Below are 22908 nucleotides of genomic sequence, written 5' to 3'. Positions count from 1 at the left end.
GCTTTATCCAAAGCCTGTTGAACTGACTGACCACCTTCCGGGTGAACTGAGGTCCTTGGATCTGTGAGAACCTCAGCCTCCCTTGGCACTACTTAAATTACCGGGACACGGCGAGGTGTTAATAAGCATCATTGAAGTTACCTGCTACTCTGCTGTTAAGTTTCCATTAATTCAAGAAATTTAGAGGGTCTTTAAGGAATTGCTTAAGGCAGGATAAAGCTTTGAAGCCATTTCTCCTTGGGAAAACATCGAATGGTTTGGGAAGACGGAGCGGCAAATGCAGAGCCCCAGAGGCATTTAGGAATTAGTGTGTCCCTAGGGAGCAGGGCAAGGAGGCGGCTCTCACCCCCCAGGACAGGCAGGGAGATAGGTGAGAGATGTTCCTGCAAAGGACAGAGCCTCACCACGGAGCTGAGGCCGCAGACATCTGCCTTCCAAAAGAACACGCCACCTTCCATATCCCTCTCTTTTTTATTTCCCTTCCTCATGGCTGACCAGAAGCCAGGTAGCTCAGCTATTTCTCTTTGAAGCTGCATTTCTTGTTGGTTGAACTGACTGTTCTGAAAGCAGCATCGCATCTGACTGACGCCTGGGCTGGAATTGGCAGAGAGAGTTTTCTGTGTCCCTCTCTTCAGTCCTGTTTCTATTTCTCTATCCCTTATTCTTTCTGAAGAAGGCCGATGGATTTTTTCCTCCTCCAGGTTGTACCATAACTCCAAATATATTTTACTTTGCTTATTGATAATCTTAAATCTATTCTCTGCCTCAATAACCTCAATTGGGAGTAAAAAAACAACCAAGTGTGAAGGGAAGCATCATGTTCTAGATTCTTGCACGCCCAGGCTGTGCCTTGGAATGCTGCACTTCCATAAGCAAACAAACGCACACAATTTTGTGAGCACAACTTGTGTTGAGGCAAGGGGCAGCATTCCACAGCATCCTTAGTGTGAAGCACTGCTCCGGGATGAGAGGGGAGATGCTTTAATGCCTTTTTAAACTATCTGAGGGCCGGGCCCGTGAGGGATTGAGGGAACGAAGATTTAGGCTGTTTTCCACCAGCTGGGTCAGCAACACGAGTGGGACCTGAAGGGTTGGATAAAGCACGTTACACTCTGCAGCTCCATATTTTTGTGCCACATCCCGAAGCATGTATGTGTATAATTAACCCCTAGGAGGCTTCCAGACGATGTCCCGTTCTAGCGGCGCTGCCTCCTCTCCCCGCCCGGCCACCGCCCACCTGCGCGCTGCCCCCGGTAGATGGAGCATCCTCATCGCTTTTCGCCCGAAGCCCTCAGAAATGTTGGTCTTTCCCTCATAAGTCCTACTGTTCGGGCAAACGTGTGGTTTAGGGGGCACAGGCGCCTCGCCGATGTGTCCCTGGGGGAGCGGAGCGCCGCGGCCGCTGGCGATAAACCCGCCCGGCCGGCGCTGCGCTGAGGGAACGGGCTCAGCCCCTTCTCCCGACCGCCGAAGCTGCTTCGGGCTTGCCCTGCTCCCACCGCCCCCGGCACGGAGCGCGGAGGGCAGGCGGCACCTGCCGCCCTCTCCGCACCTTTCGGCGGGGCTGAGGAGCCCCGGGACGCGGGGCTGCCCCGCGGGGTGTGGCCGGCGCTGAGGGGCAGCGTTCGGCGGTGAGGAGGGGTTTGGCCCCTTCGTCCTTGGGTGAGTCTCTGGACGGCTCCTCGCCCTTTCCCTTCTGGCAGCGCCCGAGACGATGCGGAACCGCCGCGTTCTGGTCGCTTTCAGTGCTGATGAACCCCAAAGGCAGAGGGGTCCCCTGAGCGCCCCGGCCCCGCTCTCCGCCCTGAGGGAGTCGGGCCCCGGTTCTCACGCCGCCATTTTGTGGCGCTCCTCCGCAGCCCCTGTGGTGTCCCACAGGATGGGGGTTTCCCACCAATTTTTTTTCTCTTTTGACGAAAATAGTTTTAATTTTTGAATTCCCAAGACTTTAGGGAATCATCTGCAGTAAAAGCCTTTTGTTTGGTATGTGCCGGACTAAGTAAATTGTGTCAATCCAATGGGTTCTTGGTTCAGGTCTCCTCACGGGCTTCAAGCCTTCTCCAGGGTTTCCTAAAACAGTGTGGTAAAAGAAGGGCAGAGGAGCATAAACAACACCATGAGAGGTACATTTTATTTTATCAACAGAGATAAAAACCTCACGAAATGTAAGCTTTTGTAAATTTCAAGAAGATTCAAACAACCAATCCCTTTACAGTAATAAACAGTAATGAATAGCAGGGGAGAAGAACAGGTTTGCTCTCAAAAGAGTCTCCCTAAAATGAAAATTATTCATATAGAGCCAACTGGAGCTAATACTGTTTCACAGCCTACAACTGGTAGAGCCGAAATGTGGATTTTAAGGAAGATATTTACCCCACAGGTTATGGGTATTTTCCACCTTTGAATGAAGAACCTGGCTGTTGCCAGATGAGTTACTGAGAAGCGGCATTATTAATGTTAGTGCCATAATGGCTTGAGACCACATCAGGCAGTTTGCTTGTGGGTTCTGCACCCAATACAATCTTCTAATATATGACACTTTATTGCCGCGATTGACCTCCGTGTAATTACATTAATGTCGTGCAAAAATGCATAATGCATAACAATACTTTTCTCCCGGCAGCATTCTGAATAGCCCCATTAGAAAGAACAGATGCAGTCTGAAGCTGGTTTACCCAGTCGCGTGTATTACATATTTATCTTTAACAAAAAGCAGCAGCCACAGAGGAGAATTTCCTCTGAATTAGCCAACATCCCGAGTTGGCTGATGGTTTGATGCTACTTTTCTGCAGTATGTCCAAGAATCAGTCTTTGCTACAGTCATATCCTGGAAGAAATCAGGTGTCAAAAGTTTGTTGCAGGCTGGTGTTACCTACTGTTTTAAAGTCTGCAAACCCCATCTGTATTACCCGTGCCATTGAATTACTCAGCATTTTCTGCTAGTGACACCTGTATCCTCATAATTCACAGCACAGAATAGCATTTGACATTTGCAGTTACACTACTTCATTTTAACAATACCAGAATAATAAATATTTTACATGTGCTTGCTTTCAGAAGCATTGTTTTCTACAATTTTACCCTTTTCATAAATTTTATTGTAAAACTACAGTAAAAGAAAATAAACACTTTCGTTCTCTCGACAAAAACATTAGTACTCTTCTACAAAAATATTCAAAAGGTAAAATTATTTGTATTTTTTGTGATAATACAATAGTCTTCATAATATACAGCTATACAGTCTGCTCTGTTGATGAACTTTGTGTTGGAGTTTATAAAACAGTACATAACATTTCTTTGCCCCAGTATCTTACAATTTTTATGGGAAGTTTCAGAAAACCAGCTAATAAACACTATTAAATTGTTTCTTGAGAACATCTTTTTAATACATGCTCCAAACATTTTTTTTTAATAGTAAGGAATTATTTTGAATTTTGTTTTCACATGGTGTGAAAGGAAAAATATTCTGCCTTGATCTGTGGCTTGAGATAGTAGTTCCTAGTATTTTTCTTAGTATTTTCAGAAGATTTTTTTATTTGCTACCTTAAGTGTTTTCAGGCACTAGGAACTAGGATTTCAATCTTTTAAATACATTTGGTAAAACTATTATCTCTTTGTCGGAGTTTTTATCGCAGCCTGTGCTAATCCAGTCATTTGGATTAGGTGTTCTGATCCTCCCTTAACTATGAGACAAATTCATTTCTGTCGAACACCCAGCGTTTTAAACGCTGCCTCCGCCCCCTCCCGCTCCCACAGCCTCAGTGCTGCAGGATGGAGCCCTAATGCCACTTTAGTTAAATTCTGCAGTTGTTTGCTATTCCACTTGATCCTGGATTAGGATCTCATCCTCAGCACCAGTTTGTCGTGGCTTTGCTCCTCTCGCGGTGTGATGAGGAAGCCACTGTGGGACAGTTAAAGCCCGGCCAACTTCGCTCCCTGTTAATGCACCTGAGCTAACGAGATGCGACCAGAGCGTCCTGATGAACCGTGCTTGCATCCCTTTTAGAGATCGCCATCATCCCCCAGCTCTGAAAACGGAATTTCTGCACACAGCAGCACGGTACAAACAGAAGAAAGGATTGATAACAATCCGTTTTCCATTTAGTGAGAATTCTGCCTTTAATCACACGTAGCATTCCCACACCTTTGATTTAAATGGACTTGGTGGTTGTACAGGAGGAGTGTGCAGGGTGCTGAAGGAGCTTTTCCATCAGCAGCACTGCAGTCCATAGGCTTAATAACCAGCTGAAGTACAGGATACACATTTTGTACATAAACATCTCTCCTTGCATTCTTCATTGCCTTCTGAGAATAAGTCTCTCAAACAGAACTGCTCCAGGAGCAAAGCTTTACCTAAATTATAAATGTCCTTTTCCCCTAACTGTGGTTTAGACTCTTATAAGTCCCTTACCACCATTAGTGAGAAATTTGGTTCCACTAGATAGTAATTCAAATGCAGTTAAAACTACTTTTCTCCCTTTTATGCTAAAAATGTGTGGTATTGTCTTGCATTTTTGACTTGTTTATTGTATCAACAAGGCTTTTGACTGTGTAAATCCTTGAATTGCATTTTTCTTTTGAAGTTTAAGCAATGAGTGACAAGGTTTCGATCGACTTGGACAAAATTCTGGTCAAGCTTGGTAGGTCATTATATCATACATTTTTTATTAACAATTACTTATGCACTGCATACAGTGATATTTTCTGCTTTTAAACAGTTATATTAACTTCAAATAAATGTATAATATTAAGCTTTTGTTCTTTGCCTACATAATGTTAGCTGGGAGGTTGTGGAGAGGAGTCCTGACACCTATTCAATAGTAAAATTTCTATTTAGATATTTTGCTAAAATAGTTGTTAATCAGAGTTTGTGCAATTAATGATGCATAGCATATGTTTGTTTCACAGCTCCACTCATATATATGTATATAATGAAGGTTTAATTTTCTTCTTAAGCTTCCCAGATAAATAAAAATCTCAGTGCTAAGGAACATGTGGATCGCCAAATAAATTGTGAGTAGTGATAAATTATCATTTTACTGGATGCTGAACACTGATTTTGTTTCATCAACCCTGGGACATGCTCTGTGTCTCGGGGGCGGAAGCAGGATAAACAATGGAAGCTGTCCCGTGTCCTGCTCTCACCCTGCCTCATCTTTAGCCATCAATGCCTGCTCATTCTCCCCAGCAGACTTTGCTTTTGCTCGCGACTTTTAGCTGGGGCTGCTCAGCTGCCTCATGGACAGGCAGTTTCATGCTGCGCCATTTCCTGCTCTGACTCGGCAGCTCCTCACAGTCACTGGCAGCCCTTTGATTCAGCTGTGCTTGCTCAATACATCTGCCACTTGCCTCCCTTTCTTTCTTCATGTTTTTTGTTCTTTCCAGATTTGGACCTCTGCCTCACTGCATCTTCTCTCTTTCTATTTTCTTAAAATAATGAAAGTTCTCTCAGTTGCTACTACGTACTCAAGCCTTGTTCTTCTTTTTTTGCAATCAAGCAGCTGGTTACTTTATTTGAAATTCAAAACAGTAAACCCAAAGAGAAAGTCTTGCTCTGCATCAAATTTGCTCTCTCCCAGGGCTTACAGACAACACAACACTACAGACTTATGTCTGGACTGATTTTTTAAACCATGCTACTATGTGGAATCACTTCATGTCTGAAGAATAGTTTCTCTACCACAAACAACCTGAGAACATCTGTGCTCACCTCTGGTACTTCATAGGTAGATATTCAAGCACATAACCTCCATTCAAAAAAAAAAAAAAAAAAAAACAGAAGAGAAAATTCTGGTCTAATTGGTGTTCTTTTTGATTATAACATTTCTAATAATCTTCACCAATATAAGAATGTGATAAGAAGATTATCACAATTTAATTGAAACACTTTAAATATGAAAACATCAGTAACACTAAATCTGGCACACCTTGGATTCTGGTTTAACTCTCCAGTCACACAACTGAACCTTAGAGATAAGGCTTGTCTTAACATTTATGCAGGCTTAGACTAAATGCTCTTAGGGAAAATCGAAGGCTGTGTAGTAACATGGCATAGCTGCTTTTGTGTTCAGAGATACCTAAATATGTGTAAACACACAGCCAACACTCAGGCTTTTAGCAGTTTGGGTTAAGTCTTCCAAAAACCTAGCAAAAAATAGTAACACTGATGTAATTTTGTCTCTGTGTGAGTATTTCTTGGCAGATGAACAGCTGTAGCATTCAGCCTTGGACTTTTGGTGTGAGATTCATCAGGATATTTGACTACAGTCCCTTTCTTACCAGTGGAGGGAAACAGGCACTTTTAGGGTGTGATTTGCCTTATCCTGAAGAAACAGTTTGATATGGGTTAGATAAAGTAAACTTTAAAAGTGTCAGCTTGTCTCAGCTGGGTGTAGCTGCAGCCATGGGTGTGCTGTTCTGAAGAAGGTCCCTGCACTACTAACATTGGGTGAGATGGATCTCACAGGGTGAGTTGAACAGCTCACAGAAGTGCTTGTCTGTAAAAAATACTAAATGTGAAGTGCATATTTTGTTAATAATGTTATGTTACATTATGGTAAATCTCAAAAAGTCGGCTACAGGGTTCTGCCATACTCAGCTGTTTATTTACTGAAACGAAGCCATGTCAGTTGTCCAATATTTATGCTTTATGCTAAGTAAAGGCAAATTACTGACTTTAGATATTGAAAATATTGAGACTGAAGATAACCCAATATATTAAATTATATTAAGAAATTTTTGCTTTTCACTGACTGACATTTCTCTGTGAGAAGTGGTTTATTTTCTGCTATAAATGCAGATGCTATAGATGCTGTTGAAAATTAATATGTAGCAAGTAGTGCAAAACCAGAGCCAAACTTCAGTATGAGCTGAAGCTCCAGAGCAGTAATTCCAACAACTCAAGACCCATCTTGCATCACTAAGATGCTCTTCCCTATGGAGTAGATGAGGAAAGGGCAGGATGTGATTGACTTCTGTGTAGGGCCACCTACTCTGGCATTTAGTGCTTCAGGGCAGCAGTGACAGCAAGGGATGATTTAGCACTGATAAATCTGAAATCTTGCATAGAAAAAAGAATAAAAAATGCAGAGAAAAAACATTCACCAAGTTGTGCCTATTGGATTGCAAGGTGAGCATGCATGATAGCTCTCACAGCTTTTACTTGTGAAGAGAGCACTGATCATGTTCAACAACATGGATTCTCCTCTAACCACTCACTCAGAAAGTGTTATCAGCTATCTGCTGTCAGAAGAGGCAGAATTAAGAGTTTGCCTTAAGAAGCTCCACAAATATCATAGTCCTTGAGAACCTTGAGTCATTATAATGCACTTTTTAATTAATTAACCTGTGTCCTATACCAATTTATCATACATTACACATTCCTACATTGAGTAAAATTCCTTTTTATTTTAATTTTTCTCTTTCTGTTTTCCACTAATTGCTTATATGCCTTTTGTGGTATTTTTATTTTTCCTTTATTGTAGTCAGCTTTCCCACTCAGAATATTTGACATTCTGGGCTTCTGCAAAAGAATACAAATGTTTGAAAAAGGGTCTTGGTTCTGGCTAGAGAGTGAGGGGTGTTTCAGTGGGAACACTGAATGGGGAATACCACTAACAGTTACTTCAGTTCTATACAGACTGGGATTCAGAAACAGCACAAATCATGGCAGTCTCACAGTATGAGATGATAATTAAAGTACTCACCACACAGCTGAAAATCCCTATGTTTTGACTCCCTTTGTTGTTACCTTGCTTAACTGCAGGCTGTCCACTCACCTGGCATTATGGAGATTAAGTTTTTTGGAAAGAATTTTTAATCATTCTAAATGCAGACTTTTTATTTCATGGATTTGTTGAAAATGCATTACTATACTTTAAAATTTACTTTTTAATTTCAGCGTACACCGCAAAAATCACAGAAAAGAAGAATCAAATTGCTTGTTTGGAGAAAAAGATAAAAAAAGGCAATGAGGCACTTGCTGATTTGCAAAAGCAGAACGAGAGCAGCAAGAAGCACTGTGATGCGTGAGTATGAAAGAGCCTGAACTCTGAGCTGTGGCTGGCATTAAGGAAGTCAGTGAGGAAGGAAGGGAAAAATATGTGTGGGTGTGTTCTGACAGCAGTGATGGCAAAGAAAACTTTAGAATTCTCCTGTTTTTTTTTTTAACTGCAAATCTTTAGGTATAAAAATTACAGTATTACCCATCTGCTGAAGAAGAATTCTAGAAAAGCAGACTACATTTAGTTTTGCGTTGGTTTTTATTAAAATCCCCAGTTTTCAGAAGATCACAAGTACTATCTTTGCAGCATGCTAAAGTATTCATGTAGTAAGGTAACAGAAGCATAATTTTTCTACACTTGGATGCATCTGACTTTTGTCCAATTTGACCAATATTAAGAATGCTGTTAAAAAAAAGCCTTCCTAAAATTGAACATGTTTCTATTCTTTCTTCACAACATGTTTCAAGTTACCTTTTGTTCTATACTTATTTTTACACAAGATGTGCCATAACTGCCTCTCCATACACATGTGTGTGTTTCTGCTGGCAAATTCCTGTATCAGTTTTGCTCCAGACTGCAAAATTTTCTTCTGGGCACAATCTTTTGATGAATGCAATGGGCTGCCATTCAGTGTTTTCCTTACATAAATGTTTGTATCAAATAATTAGTTCAAGTTTAAAATGTTGATTGCTTTTGGATCTTAGTAATTAGAAGCTTTCTAAGACACAATTAAGCTACAAGGAGTTTTATCTTCCTGACACGTAATTTTTAAAAGTTAAAACCTCAGGTGTTTGCAAGGGTAGCTGAAAAGGTAGATCTATATTTGACAATACAGAGAGTTTGTCCCAGGTGACAAAATCCACCAGAGTTTTCCATTTCTCCACAATCTGACTAGTTCCTCAGAAGCTGGAGTGAGGATTTGTTGGCTAAATCTGTTTTGATTTCTTATAATTCTATATTTAAAAGTAAGTACTTCAATAAAAATATCTATGACATACATTTGAATTTTTTTTTTTACAATGTGAATGGAGAATGTGGGTGTTTCTGAGAATAAAGAGGGAAGTAAAGATGGCATTGGGGTCCTTTCTAGGTTTATTTTGAACTCTCAGAAAGAAAAAGAAAGAATGGAATCATTAGTGAATAAAGTGAGTGTAGTGGCTGGCTTCTTTGAATGAATTGCCATTCAATACTGATTTGTAGCTTTACCATTAAATGAGTTGGGAAAAGATCTGACCTTGGTAAAAAAAATTCTATTTTTCCATTACATTAAGTTCTTGCCTCCAGTGTAGTATAAAATGAACACTTACACAAGTTTATGAAACTATCCACACTACTTCCTTTGATACCTTTTTGAAACTGCAAATCTGTTTGCAAATGACAAACTGTTAAGTGATGCAAATGAAGGAGTAAAAAATTAAGGGTAGAACTAAGGATCTGATCTAAATTTTAATCATTGAATTCAATGGGTTTTGGCTCAAGTCCTACAAAGAATAATTAATGGCATTAGTGTAAAGAGACTGAAAATGAGAAGTGACTCATTAATGAATACATGTATTCATAGAAGGACAATGCTTGCAGAAGAGTAGAGACTTTGTGTCTTAAATTATTGGAAATGTCATTTAACGACAGACTGAAAACTGCAATAAACAAGCCCTGGCTATAAGATCAGACAATTAGAGCACTTACACTGTAGAATCACCCCAAACTTCTAAAATTTATTCTAGTTGACACTCCATCTATACTGGACATGATTCTAATGTTGGTTTTGTAAATTCAGATACTGTTTTGGAGTCACAATCAACCTCACAGCTGACTAATTGCCAGTGATAGAGCTCTATAGAACTCTCAGAGAAACAACGTTTTGTCTGGGTTACAAGACATTATATATTGAGTATATTGAAGCAGATTTGAAGACTTTGAACCGAATACAAGATTCTTATATTCAGCAAATCTAGAGAAAATATGATATATGGGATAGATATATTGGGATAATACTGTGTTTTCTGAAGAAATCCATATTGGTCTATGTAAAAAAGACCCGAAGACAGAAAATGACCCAAATGAAACATATTTTTAGACAAGTGATGACATTTTGCTAATATTTAATTTCTTGAAGGATTCAAACTTGAAATGTTGATTCCAGAGCAGTAAGAAGGGATGAAATGCAGCTGATGGAACCTATTCCAATTTTATTGTTTCTCTTATAATTTTTAAATTTGGATACAAGGATGGTGGGATTTAACGGAAATAGAAAATAATTTTTAAAAAGCCACATGAACTCAGAATGTTGTTAGTTAGGAAAAGAAATTGTTGTCTTGTCCCAAGACAGACTGCGAGATAATTTTATTGCTTTCAGAGTAGTGTGGTTGAAGATCTTTTATGTTCCCTGGATGATGAAAAGAAGGACAAATAAATGTGATGGCTACCAAGGACATCCATGAGACAGTGATGCATTTTGCAAACAAGTAAATGAGCTGCTTGAATCCTGCATACCTGGTTGTGTTCACAAACCACTGTTCTTGTACCACATGTTTTTTCCATGTCCACAGAATAGATGTGAACAAAAAATGTAACTCACAACATGGCTTGTGCTCTGATTAATAAAATCTCTATGAATTTTACATCTCAGTTTTTTTTTTTTCCTTTGAATAAAGTAATGGAGTTTTCTGAGTAAAAGAACATAACAGTGTCTGGTGTGCAAGCACTTTTTTATCTAAGTATGTTGGTTTCTGCTTTTGAAAAAATCTGACCCTTTTGAAATTCAGCTTTCTGCTGAATTTGCAGTAGATATGGTGAAGCAACATTTTGTAGTTCCACTTTTAGTCACCAGTGGTGTCCAACAATTTGTGCCAGGAGTCCTGGATCATACTTTTATACCTTTTTTTTTTCCAGACAGGATTCTTTCTTTTCAAAAACTTTTTAATATGCTTCTCCTAGAGATCACATCTGAATTTCACTTGAATCACAAAGTCTATCTGCCTGTTTTTCTTGTGTCCCCATATCCAAGGCAGAGGTATCTCTAATGCCTGGATGTTGAGAAAGTCCTGCTTTTCCAATAGTCCTAAGTGTTCTGTGAAGCTGCTCTGCTCTCAGTACCATCTAGAGCATCCTGCTGCAGAAAAGTCATTTTGATGCCTTTTGAGCAGGACTTGCTTAGCAAATGGAGGAAATTCTGAGTTTGTAACTGCTGCTTGCATTTAGGTGTGAGGTGGGTGCTGGTGATACTGGTGAGAATGAAGCTGTGGGTGTCTCCAACAAGAAGATTTAACATATCTAAAGGATTTATTGATGGTGATGTGTTGAGGACCTAAAATGTGGATTTAAATTCCTCATTATTTAGCATTAGCTCAAAAAATTCGTGAAGTTCATTCCATTAATTTCTTAAAAAAGTGCTTTATAATGTTTCTTAATTTTAAATATTTTCTCTTTTTTCTTGAATTTGCAGGTTTAAAATATTAACAAAATAAATGTATGCCTGCAAAAGGTTTCTGTACTAAACCCATTTATATTTAACTTTCAAAAAATTAATAAATCACTTGTAAGCTAGCTAAGGTAACTAGGTGTTTTCTTTTCTAAATGTTTTTTTACTAAGAAAGACCACTAATATGCTTTTATTTTTTGTTTACTTTGTCCACAGCTGGAAGCCCACCTATGCAATTCTTAAAGAGCATGGAAAATATTTGAAAAATGAAATTAAAGCTTTAGAGGAAGCTACAGAAAGTGAGAGGTATCTATGATCACATGAGATGAGGTTTCCAGCAGTAGTACTGACTAAACTGATCAGCAAAACTAGTGCTGTCTGCAGGAAAAAATTGTTGCAAACTTTTCAGTTTATAGTCCCTTATAAGTGACTGAATAATTGAAAGAATTTTTAATTTACATTACTATGAGATCATATGTTATTTTGTATGATAAAATATAAATTCTTGAAACTCAGTTGCCTCCCAAATGCCTATTATAATTTTTCAGAACACTGCCTACTGCTTCAAGAAAAGCCCAATAAATAAAAACAATATTTCCAGGTAACAGTTAGAAGCATTCAGATAATCTTATGCTTTTCCTTATTTTTGAATATAAATTGCATAACATGATCAGAATATACAAATCAAGTTTTTGTATATTCTTCAAAATAACCACAAAGCATGCAAATTCAGTCTTAGGTCCTGAAAAATGAGTAAGTGGCTCAGAAAAGCCTGGTTACAACCATTTTAAGACTAATTGTGGGCAAGCTTCTAGTCAGCATTAATTGCAAATTCAATTCTGTTCAGTGAGTGGAATCTCAGATCTTTCATCTTCATTAGACTTGGCATTTAAAAGAAATGATGAATTGTGCAATGTAGCTGCCTACAGTCAATGAAATAAAGAACAGACCCTGAAGATTCTCACAGAAATGTTCCAAATGTGCTGTGCCAAGGTAACCCTCCAAAGTTCTACTGAACTAAGTAAAACTGATCTCCAATTTAAGGGAGGCTGCTCACCTGCTCTGCTCTGCCTGTGAGGGGCTGGAGGCTGCTGGCCCTGTGATGCACAAGTCATGGCAGACCCCTCCAGATACCTAAATACCAGTTAAGAGTTGTAAATTTAGGTAATTTAAAACATTGGCTTTGAGTTTTTTGTAATAATTCTTTTTGCCAGTTGTCCAAGACAGCAGAAACAGCATGCCTGAGAGCTTTTAATTAACTCACTTAGTAGCTTATCTTTCTTCTTCCTGTTCAGAGCTCTAAATTTGGTGAAAAATAAAGCTAAATTGGCTTTCTATGAGTATATGATTAAACCTTTTTGGCTTTCACTAATTTGAGCTGACAAGCCAAAGAAGCATTACTTTTAAATTGCTTCTTTAGATAACTAGTTTCAGTTCCAATATGAAAGTGTTTGATCTGTTTTCCTGAGCTTAATTGTAAGACATCATGAGTACAAATAACGAAATAAATTTAATTCATGCATTTTTCAAAACTGTGCCCCAAATATAGTCTCTCTGCACCAAAGCATTTGATGATATGTTCAAGTCAGCAAGATGTGCATTCAGTAAATTCTAGATATTTAAATTAGGAAGAAAAATAAGTGTCTTTAGAACTTTATGAGTTGAATGCTCTTTTTAGTCTGGCATTTGGGGGCACTGAGGACATGCTGCTTTAGATGGAAAGATGTGTTTTAAAGATGGGCAGATCAGTTCATGTTTAATTAGGCACTTATAATGGAGGTTTATAGAATGTTCCACATTTTTTTTTGTTGTTATTGGTTTCAAGAACATATAAAAATGCATTTATGAGCTGGAAGTTAATCCTGAAAATAAGGGATATGAAGAAGGAAAAAGTAATAAATTGCTATCCACATAATGTTCAGGGAGTTGCGAGTGCTGCCCTTTTCCTGTTGTAATTAGATTAATACTTTTTCTGATTAATGTGAACAGTGGTGAATTCTAAATAGTCTGTGTTATCTGCATGAACTGCAGGATGTAAATCACTTGGAGAAAATATTAAAAATAGTCATGATTACTCAAGACTACTATACTATATATGGCCACAAATATTATCTGTGAAAAATAGATTTTGGGAAAAGAATATAAAGTTTTAGGATTATATTCACAAGCTTGAAATGTACTTGTTACAACAAATTATTTTACTTATTTATATTTATTATTTAAATCTATTTGTAATGAATTTTAAATTTATTAGCAAATTTATTTTTGATCAGTTATTGCTGTAACATCTATTTAATTAAATAGAACTGAATATTTTTCATCTTTCATACCTGAAAAATTTGTACAGTATACAGAAATATTAAGTAAATAAAAAAACTTAGATTCCTGAGACCACCTGTGTAGAAAAGCACATAGATTAGTGTCATTTTCTATGTGAAGTTTGGGAAATATCAATTCACAGTGTTGACCTACAACTTCTCTCCCCTGAATTTTAACAGACAGTTTAACAGGAACTCTTGCCTGGAGTGTAGTTTGATTTGAAAATTAGAATCGGACTGTGTTTTGCCTTGTGTATTTGTTTTCCTTTTGTAAGAGCAGAAGATTCTAGTATTGAATTTAGACATAAGGTTTTCCTCTCTCCCATTGCCTGGCACAGCCAGTGGGCAGCCAGGACTCTCAAATGCAGCCTTCCAGTCATGCTGCAGTTAAATGATAAATAGCATTTTGAGATAAAATGTGTTCCTTAAAGGGAAGTCCCACGTGCTTTGCAAGTGGTGAGAGCTGTTCCTTAATGTAGGGGCAGGTTAAGAATTGGGTTTCTGCCTTTAATTGCTTTTATGCACCATAGTTTCTCCCATAAAGGAATTTCTTGCTAATCCTTAGGTGTACTAATAACTTAATTTTTAAAAAATTGCCTCTCCATTATTCACATAAACTTTTCCTGCATTAATTGATGCTACTACTCCAGCAATTCATGGCTATGTGCTCACATGATGTCAGTGAAGTTACATTTAGTGTAACATTAATTTACAGGGCAGCCCCACAAGAAGCTGAGCATTCTGGCTCTTTGCCACTTAAACATTTAAGTGTTTGCTTAACCTTAAGCATGAATAGTCCTGTTGTTTCAGTGTGACTGATGTGTGTGTTTAAGGCTTCTCTGAGTCAGACAGAGAGATTACTCAGCATCTCCTTGGAGGCAGTTCTTAGTCCAGTGGTGCACCAGGCTGCTCTAAATATGGGAGGTTTGGCCAAATTCTCTTCAACTGTAACTTTGATCCAGCTCCACTGAAACTGATGGAATTGTGCCAACATGCACCAGCAGAGACTTTGGCCTGCAGTGAGTTTCATGATAATTACACAGGCAAAAACACATTTGTCATCTGCCAGGCTGCCTTTGAATATGGTATGGCCTACATTACCTTCAGAACAGGGAGGTTTGGCTGGTTTTTACATCATGACTATTCTTTGTTACATACAGCATAGTCTTCCTTGAATATAGCTGGAAAATAAAAAAATAAAGCCAAATATTGCCATATTAAATATAATCTGACTTTTCTTCCTATGACAGCAGCAAATTGACTGAGCTGATGCCACGAATTTATAGGGTTTTTTCCTTATAAGCAATGGTTTCCTGTGAAAAAAAATTAATTACATGTATTTTTATAGGAAAATATATGAGGATTCCATAACTCAGTGTAGAATGACTTTGGAGGAACACCGCAAAAAATATATAGAAACTGCTCTTGCCCAGAAGTATTACCAAAAAAAGGAAGAAGCTGAAGAAATTCAAAAGAGAGTTTTGAAACGCCTTGAAAAATACAAATGGAAAGAAGATGCTAGCTTGGATATTCTGGGTACTGCTATTGTCAATGCTTTTGCAAGAAAGCCTTTTGGCAGTGCACTGCACATTAAATGTGCCATACAGAAAACTTAAAATTTTCTGAAGTTTCCTTTAAGCTAATAAAATACATTCTCTTTGTCACACCATTTTTAGAAAAAAAAAATCTGTAGCAAATAAGAATTTAGATTATACATACTGATATTGCTTCCTCTGACCATAAATGTAATGGGGAGAGCTTTGTCACTGAACTTCTTGGGATAAAAAGTTCTAAGGTTTCTTTAGATCAAGCCTCTTAAAATTATAAATTTAATTTTCATCACTTTTTAGTGCTGTTTTTAATGCCATTATTGTTATCCTGCATTTTTTGTCATGTATACTAAGCCAAGATAAATGCTCCTGATCTATTACATTATCTTGTATTTTTTAAGAAAAATAATTTGTTAGTTAATGATCTGAAAGTAAATTTTATTTTTGCAGAGGCTGTTCCTTTTAAATCCATAAATGATTGGGCTGTACACATGTATCCTTGATTTCTAGTGTTTGTTCAGTTGTCAGGTAAGGAGTTTTATGTTTACCTATCACAACATTCTATTAGAAAATACAGTAATTAATTATATATTTATATATATATATATATATGTGTGTGTGTGTGTGTAGAGTGGCAGCATTGGCATTTCTCTGTGAGAAAACTGGAGGTCAAATTCAGCTATTCAGTTTGAATTTATGGGAGCATTTTGCGGAAAGAATTTCATTTAATAACATATCCATCAAACTGCTTCATTTAGGAGAAGCTTAATAGAAGTTAGAGTTGAAGATTTGCCAAGGAAATGCAGATTTATCAGAGCTTCCTGCACCTCTAGAATTTGTGTTATGGCATAGAGAGGTCAGGGATCTGATGGCATCCCTTGCTTGAAAAAATACATTGTTGTAAAATATATTCCATGACATGGAAGTGCCTCTATGAGGAAAAAAACACAGGAAACCTTGCAGCTTGCTGAAGCTGCTGCACAGGAAACCATCAAACTGGAAAAAGAAGCAGAAGAATTGCAAACAAAAATCGACTGCTTAAAAAAGGTAACTGTATATTAATTTTATTTTATATAAATATGTGTTATATATGTGGTCATACATAGCACTGCTACATTTTCTGAAACATCAAAAAAGTAGCTCACAGACCAACAGGATGATCCCAGCCTTATAATTACATTTCTATAGCATCACATGTGTTCTCTTAGAGAAGAGGTGTCCATGAATGTGAAGGTTCTGACAGTTTCCTTTCTGCAGTTTCTGCTAAGGCACCGTGTCACGATGACTTTGGTGTCAGCTCAGGAGAATACACTTGAAAATAGATCAGGGCCACTCCTCAGCGAACCCCAGGGCTTGAGTGTGCAGCTTTCACAGGTCCTACTGGGTTTTTAAGGGTTTGTATTTAACTAAGTATGCTTTACAATTAGAATAATGGAAATTCCTTCTCTCCTTATTTTTTTTTTCACCAAAATACATGTGTGGGTATGTAACACCCAGCAATAAAACTGGCTGGCTGACTAGGAGAAGCATTGATTCCAAAGGGAGAATCTTCAAAATAATCAAAGGGATTTTATCAGTAGAGAATTTGGACCTACTCCTTTGTAAAAGGTCTCTTCTAAGCCTGAGTAGCCCAATCTTGTAAAGGTTTAGTAAGTTTTCATGACATTGCATCTGGGTGCTTTTACCCATCTGCCTGGAGCAGATGATCAAGGTCTCTGTTTACTGCCTCGTGCTGATAGCAGCACGTTTTGCACAGGTGTTTTTTCTGTTTGTATTCTGTGATCCTGTTTGACACTCCTAGCTCCAGACTGAAGTTCCCAATGTGGTTTGTGCTGTATAAACAGACAGGAAGGGATGTGGTGAATTTGTTTACAGCTATGAAGAAGACCATGTAAAGAGCTCCAGGTTCTGACATTTAGACCCATGCTCTAAAACTTCTGTGTTTATTCCAGTTGTTACAGTTGATCCAATGAAAAATATTGCCTCTTTTTAACCTTGTTCTCCTTATTTCTTCAGAACTTCTTGGCTACAAAAACTACTTCTGAGCACTGATTCGTCAGGTTTAGAAAACTTTTTCAGCATGTAGCTAAAATACTTCAAGTTTTGCCAATTTTTATGCCATTTGTTCTTTATCTTTTAAGAGCTTCAAAGAGACTAAAGAAGATAAAAAAAAATCTGAAAAGATTGAAGAAAAAAATCAGAAAAGTCTTAAGAAGCCAGAAAAATTTAAAGAAAGGTACACTTCAAAATTATTTTTCCCCTTGCTTTTATCCAGAATACTACATCAGAATTTACACAAAGACTGCTACAAAACACAGATTGTTGTTAAATAAGGACTAGCAAGCTTCTCTAATTCTGATCATGTGATTTAATTATGTAATTTTAAAAGTTTTATATTTCTGGGGGTTAAGATAGTGACAACTCTTGATTCTTAGAAGCTCAATGTATCCGGACACATGCCACAAAAATATTTTGTAGAAGCATTTTCTCCTCAGTTACTGCTGAGATATCTGTGTGAGTAGTTTTGAATGCAACTACTGTGACTGTGCAGTCAGAGATAAAATAACATTAACTCTACTAAATATATATATTTGGAAAAGGAGTCAGAGATCCACATGTCAGTTGTCTTCACCTCTGAACTACTTAAGAAATTTAACTCTTAATTTAGTTCTTAAAAACAAGCATGAGTGAAAGTTTCATAGACAGGATTAATGGCTTAGTAAATTAGTCAGTGATCATTTACAGCTGGGACTCACTTTAATTTGAGCTCAATTACAATGACTGAAAATCACCATAAGGACTATCTTGCACTTATCTGGAGTCCTTGTGAATGTTGAAACATCTCCTGTTGAGCTGGCACTTTTAGATCAAAATCCATTTTAAAGCAAAAATATATCTGAAAGACTTTGTCTAAGTGATTTTATATTATAGTGTACTTGAAAAATAATACTTTTAGGGCTTTAAATAGGCATTTAGTGGAACATATCTATAAAAAATGTCATTTTAGTAATTCCTAAGATTCTTTTCACAGGAACCTTGTAAGTCTTTAATATCTTCTTACAGATCTATGAATCATTCAGATGATCATTTCTTTGTGGTATAGCCTTCGCACCCATTTTACCTTCTCATGTAATATTTTTGTAATTGGCAAGAACAGAAATACAGGGAAGCAAGAAATCCCCCTAGTTTCAAGGCAAGGTAAAAAAAAGATGGAAAGCACTCTCTGAATTTTCAAAGAAACCCATGTGTGTTGCAGAACACAAAATGCCAGTTAAAGACCTGCTGTAAGAGGCAGAGATCCATGCTCTGGGCATGGAGGTGTAAGAATCTCTCAGTGAAGGCTCCTCATGGTAAGGAATCCATAGGCCGCACTGCCACCTGCCATTGGTACACTTATTTTCCTGTCATGGAGTCTGCTTGTACCTTCACCTGAAGTCATGTATGTTCCACAACATAAAGGCTTGTAGAAAATGGCATGAAATTGGCTTCTTAATATCTTTTCTGACATTAGTGTATTAAAAAAAGTCTTCACTAGAAAGTGTGGAAGTGACTGCCCAAGTAACTATTGTTGTTAAAAATGGGTGTATTATGAAGCTGTAAAAGAAAAAGCCAAAAAAACTTCTAGGAAAAAACCCCAAACAGAAACTGTGTATTGAGAAAATGAGCCATAGGAAATAAAACCTTTGCAGATTCAAAGCAATGTACAAAAATACAACAGCAGAATGTGGGTGCCACAGGCAGGAGTTTCTTTTGAGCTGTCCAGCAGCCACTACAAAGTTACTACTGAGCAAAAAGACCTTTTTGAATAAGAAGATATCTTCATTGTCTGCCACAAAACAAGAAGAAATAAAAAGGAATTGTACTGTGACTCTCCATGAAGTGGCCCAGACCAGCATGAAACCAGCAGCAGCAAGGGAAAGAACTAAAGAGAGCAATGAAAGCACTGGGCAGAACACTGTACAGATTAATACCCATGAAAGGCTTTAGAAGGCTTCAAGACAGGAAGACAACTTACAAGCCAATTAATAGGTGCTGATATACATGTTCTGTCCTGGGCAGCAGGATGGCCGTGAGGACTGTTCCTTTAAAAAGCCTGGAACACTGTTGTTTGAATCACTTAGGTCTGGCCAGCTGCTGGTTAGGAGTGGAAAACACATTCCTCTGCTCTTACCAGCTCTTGACACTGATTCACAGCTCACCGGTTACACTGACAAGCACCACAGTTTAATTTCCAAAGCAAGAGTTCTCATCAATCACCAAACAGGACTCAACTGTTTTGAAGCTCTGGTCTTGATTTCTCAATTAGCTACTCCACTTATTACATGGAAAGGCTGGTAGTTGAACTGTGCTATGGCATATATAGTGTGCACTCTCTCTGCTTTTAATGGTTGGAAGAGATTTAATTCCAGGACTCTGTAATTCTTTATTTCTTTTCCTTTCCAATTTGTCATGTATTAATTCCATCTCTTACTTTCCAAGTGAGAGATTTTTGCTACGTCTTCACATAAAGGAGATTCCACGGTGGATTATTGCAGTACTTGCAGCATCTTTGCATCAGAAGTGATTGACTTCTACTGATCAAAGAAAAAACTTGATAATATAAATCTTAGAAAAGTACTTACCAAGTTGTTTCTGGATTTCTAATGTAAACATATATGAAGAGCCAACTCAAAAGAATGCTCCTGATGAGAATACTGAACATGGTTTCAGTAACTGTAAATATCACGGAAGCAGGTGTGATTCTTCATATGTATAATGAGATACACTTGATTCCTGTAGTGGAAATGAATATTAATCCTTGGATTTCTTTATGCTACAAAGAAGAAAATACTACTAAGGAAATGTCAATTTATTTTGGCTTAAGAATATTTGTTTTTCTCTTTGCACTTTCAAAAACTCCTGCAGTATGGATCAAGATAAACAGTTTTTAACTACTCAGACGTCTACTAAGAATGAAGTAGAAAAAGAAGACAAATTATTATTTTTATTGCTGCAGTCTGTATTGTTTTGAGCTTCATGATGCAGTTTTATTCTTCTTCCAGTAGTATTAATTAATGTCAGAGAAGATGTGCATGGTTTATATTTCAATAGTGCTTTTGTGGAGGGAAGGGAGCAGGTGTACTGCATACACATAGAGTTTAACTGCAGGCTCTTTTGGAAGGTTTTGTTACTTAAATAATGAATATCTTAGGAACTTCTGAGTTTGGTTTGTAACTCTACCATTGAAACATTCTATGTAGATTTGCATTGTAAGAGGATTTTTTATTTAATGGAGAGTAAGTCTTTAGAACTATAGTGTTGTCTGCTAGGCTTTACAGAAGTACAAGGAAACTGACTCTAGGAGCTTTCAAAAACAGAGTTTGACATCCTAAGTCCTGAAAAAACCCCAAACCAATCAAACAACAAAAAATAAACCCAACCAGAAACTCCCACTATTTATGGCAGTCTAACTGATGACCTCAGCCACAGTAGCCTTTTTAAACTGATATTTGAATGATGACTGTGGTAAAATGAGCCATTTGGAACAAAGTGAAACAGTTTTAGCCAGAGTTCAGTGTTTAGCTCTGTTCTGATTTCTCCTTGCTTTTGACTGCCTGCATCTGAATTTACAGATACACCAGCCACACATATCTTGTTTTCTGTAGTATTCATTCTTGACACAGGTTTATCTAGAACTGATGTAACTGAAAGATTTATTTTGGTTTTTAGTTTTTTAGGTGGTAGATGTTTTGTACAGTTTGTTCAGTCTCAGTCCAGCACAGCACCAGGTATAAATGTAACTGCAAGAGAAAATAGTCAGAGATAAAATAATGTCCTTTTCATCAGAGACACTTGGCTGGGGTGCTTTCAGGGTTTTATGAGAGCACAGTTCACACAGTTCACATGTATGGATATGAGTTTAATGCGTCAGGTCCTTACATTTAGCCAGTGCTTCTCAGTGGTATTTTTTAATTAGTGTTGCTGTTTTTATGCCACACTATCTTATAAAGTGTATCCTATATTTTATTTCTGTTTATGGAGAATTTCAAGAAGAACAAAAAGACTGACTCAGTTCTTTATTTGTTCTGAAGAGCATTGTTCAGTCAACTACAAACCAGATGTTGTAGCTAGAAGCACAGAGGCACTAAGCAGGAATGCCAGAGAGAAAATAAAATAGAACTCATTATTCTAAAAAATAGTAAATGTTCCTGTGTCAAACAGCCACTTTGCTCTTCATTGTTCTGCTAACCTTTGTCTTTCTGCACTGTAAAGGGCTATTTACCCTACACAGATAATTACCCCACAAGTGAAAACACTTGCTGCAGTTTTGTCTTTTGTGTATGTGTAGTGTGAGTATTCCAGACAATCTCAGAGAGAGAAAAAGTGGTTTTGAATGTGAAAATGTGATTTCAGAACTACAATAATGAGGCACTTTGACTGAAGTGTAAAATTCCACAATACTAATACTTTTCTTTGGTACTGACAAAATTTAAGCCAACAATGTTCTTATGATTGGTTATTACTCCTTTATGGCTTCTTTTTCAGAGATATTCTGTCTCTGATATTATTTAAAGAAAACCTCATTTTTATCAACTACTGGTGCTGAAAGTAGTAGAACTTCCTTGACAACATCCAATGCCCTTGAGAATGCCACTTATTTGAAGCAGTTATATTTTATAATTTCTTTTCGTTTGCAATGATTAATTTTTCTTTTTAATTGAAATTTGTTTAGGGTGTTTGAAGAGCGTGAACACCCATCTTTGCCAAAGGAGAAACATCAACTCTATAAAACATTGCATGTCCCATGCATTCCTTGGAAATTTGTCCAGTCTGTACAGAGTTTTAGATTGTCAAAGCAAAGACCAGAAACAGGTGCAGTGTGTTTAATGACTTCAGTGAGCATTCTGGGTGGTTTTTGTGCAACAGAATGACTACGTGATGATAACAAACCTAGTGAACTGCTGAACTACTTATAGTTGAAGCCAGGCTGTCAATGGAAGTTGCGTGCTTACCTTTTTTATGTTCTGGAAATCTTGTGTGTCTCATTTCTCCCTTGTCTGTGCAATGAGTAAAGTAACATGACAGATACACCCAATGTGTGCCATCAGAAGCATCTGAAAATAACTTATATCTAAAATACTTTTAATACTGTTTGCATTAGTACAGTAAATATTAAACAATTAAACAACTGTTATTTATTTGATGCTTTCATACTTTGTGATGACTTTTTCTCTCTATTGAAAGGAAAATTTATAAGGTTTGTTCCCAAGTTCTGTTTAACAATGCCACGCTTTGGATACTTAATCTTATTGACAATATTATGTAATATTTGTAAATTTAGGGAGAGGAGAAAAAGAGAAACCAGCGGAACTTTCAGTGGCCACCAGCAGTTCCTCCAGTCTTGCAGAAAATTTATCACAGGTGTGTTGCTCTCCCACTGGTAAAAATATGAAGTTATATAATCTGTTTTATGTGATTGTTTACATTTAAAACACTTCAAATATACCTCATGGTATTATATCTTACATAAAACCTGTTAGCACTGTAAATTGTTAATCATGGTAATCTGAAAATTCTTGGTAATCACAGCAAAAATCTTTCTTTGGTGCCTTTTCATTCTGAAAATATCTATGTTC

The 22908-nt window shown here is 37.4% G+C and overlaps 1 protein-coding gene across 6 annotated transcripts in view; it reads left to right on the top strand.

Annotated features, from left to right (window-relative positions):
• Positions 1–454: 454 nt before the first annotated feature.
• The window catches only part of C6H14orf39 (chromosome 6 C14orf39 homolog), a 29533-nt gene continuing 7079 nt past the window's right edge, over positions 455–22908 (top strand). The window contains exons 1-11 of one of the 6 annotated variants that reach the window (XM_053945666.1): positions 455–701; positions 4584–4640; positions 4957–5013; positions 7901–8027; positions 11641–11730; positions 15091–15278; positions 15743–15785; positions 16219–16339; positions 17434–17528; positions 22005–22144; positions 22614–22693. In XM_053945666.1, the coding sequence (XP_053801641.1) occupies positions 4592–4640; positions 4957–5013; positions 7901–8027; positions 11641–11730; positions 15091–15278; positions 15743–15785; positions 16219–16339; positions 17434–17528; positions 22005–22144; positions 22614–22693 (990 nt within the window). In that variant the 5' untranslated portion in view covers positions 455–701; positions 4584–4591. The other 5 variants (XM_053945664.1, XM_053945661.1, XM_053945662.1 and 2 more) reach the window with 5 other exon arrangements.

The sequence above is a fragment of the Vidua chalybeata genome, chromosome 6 (assembly GCF_026979565.1).
Source record: "Vidua chalybeata isolate OUT-0048 chromosome 6, bVidCha1 merged haplotype, whole genome shotgun sequence".
NCBI classification, from domain to species: domain Eukaryota; kingdom Metazoa; phylum Chordata; class Aves; order Passeriformes; family Viduidae; genus Vidua; species Vidua chalybeata.
Note: the sequence above shows the minus strand (reverse complement) of the source record. Positions and strands in the feature narration are given on the sequence as shown.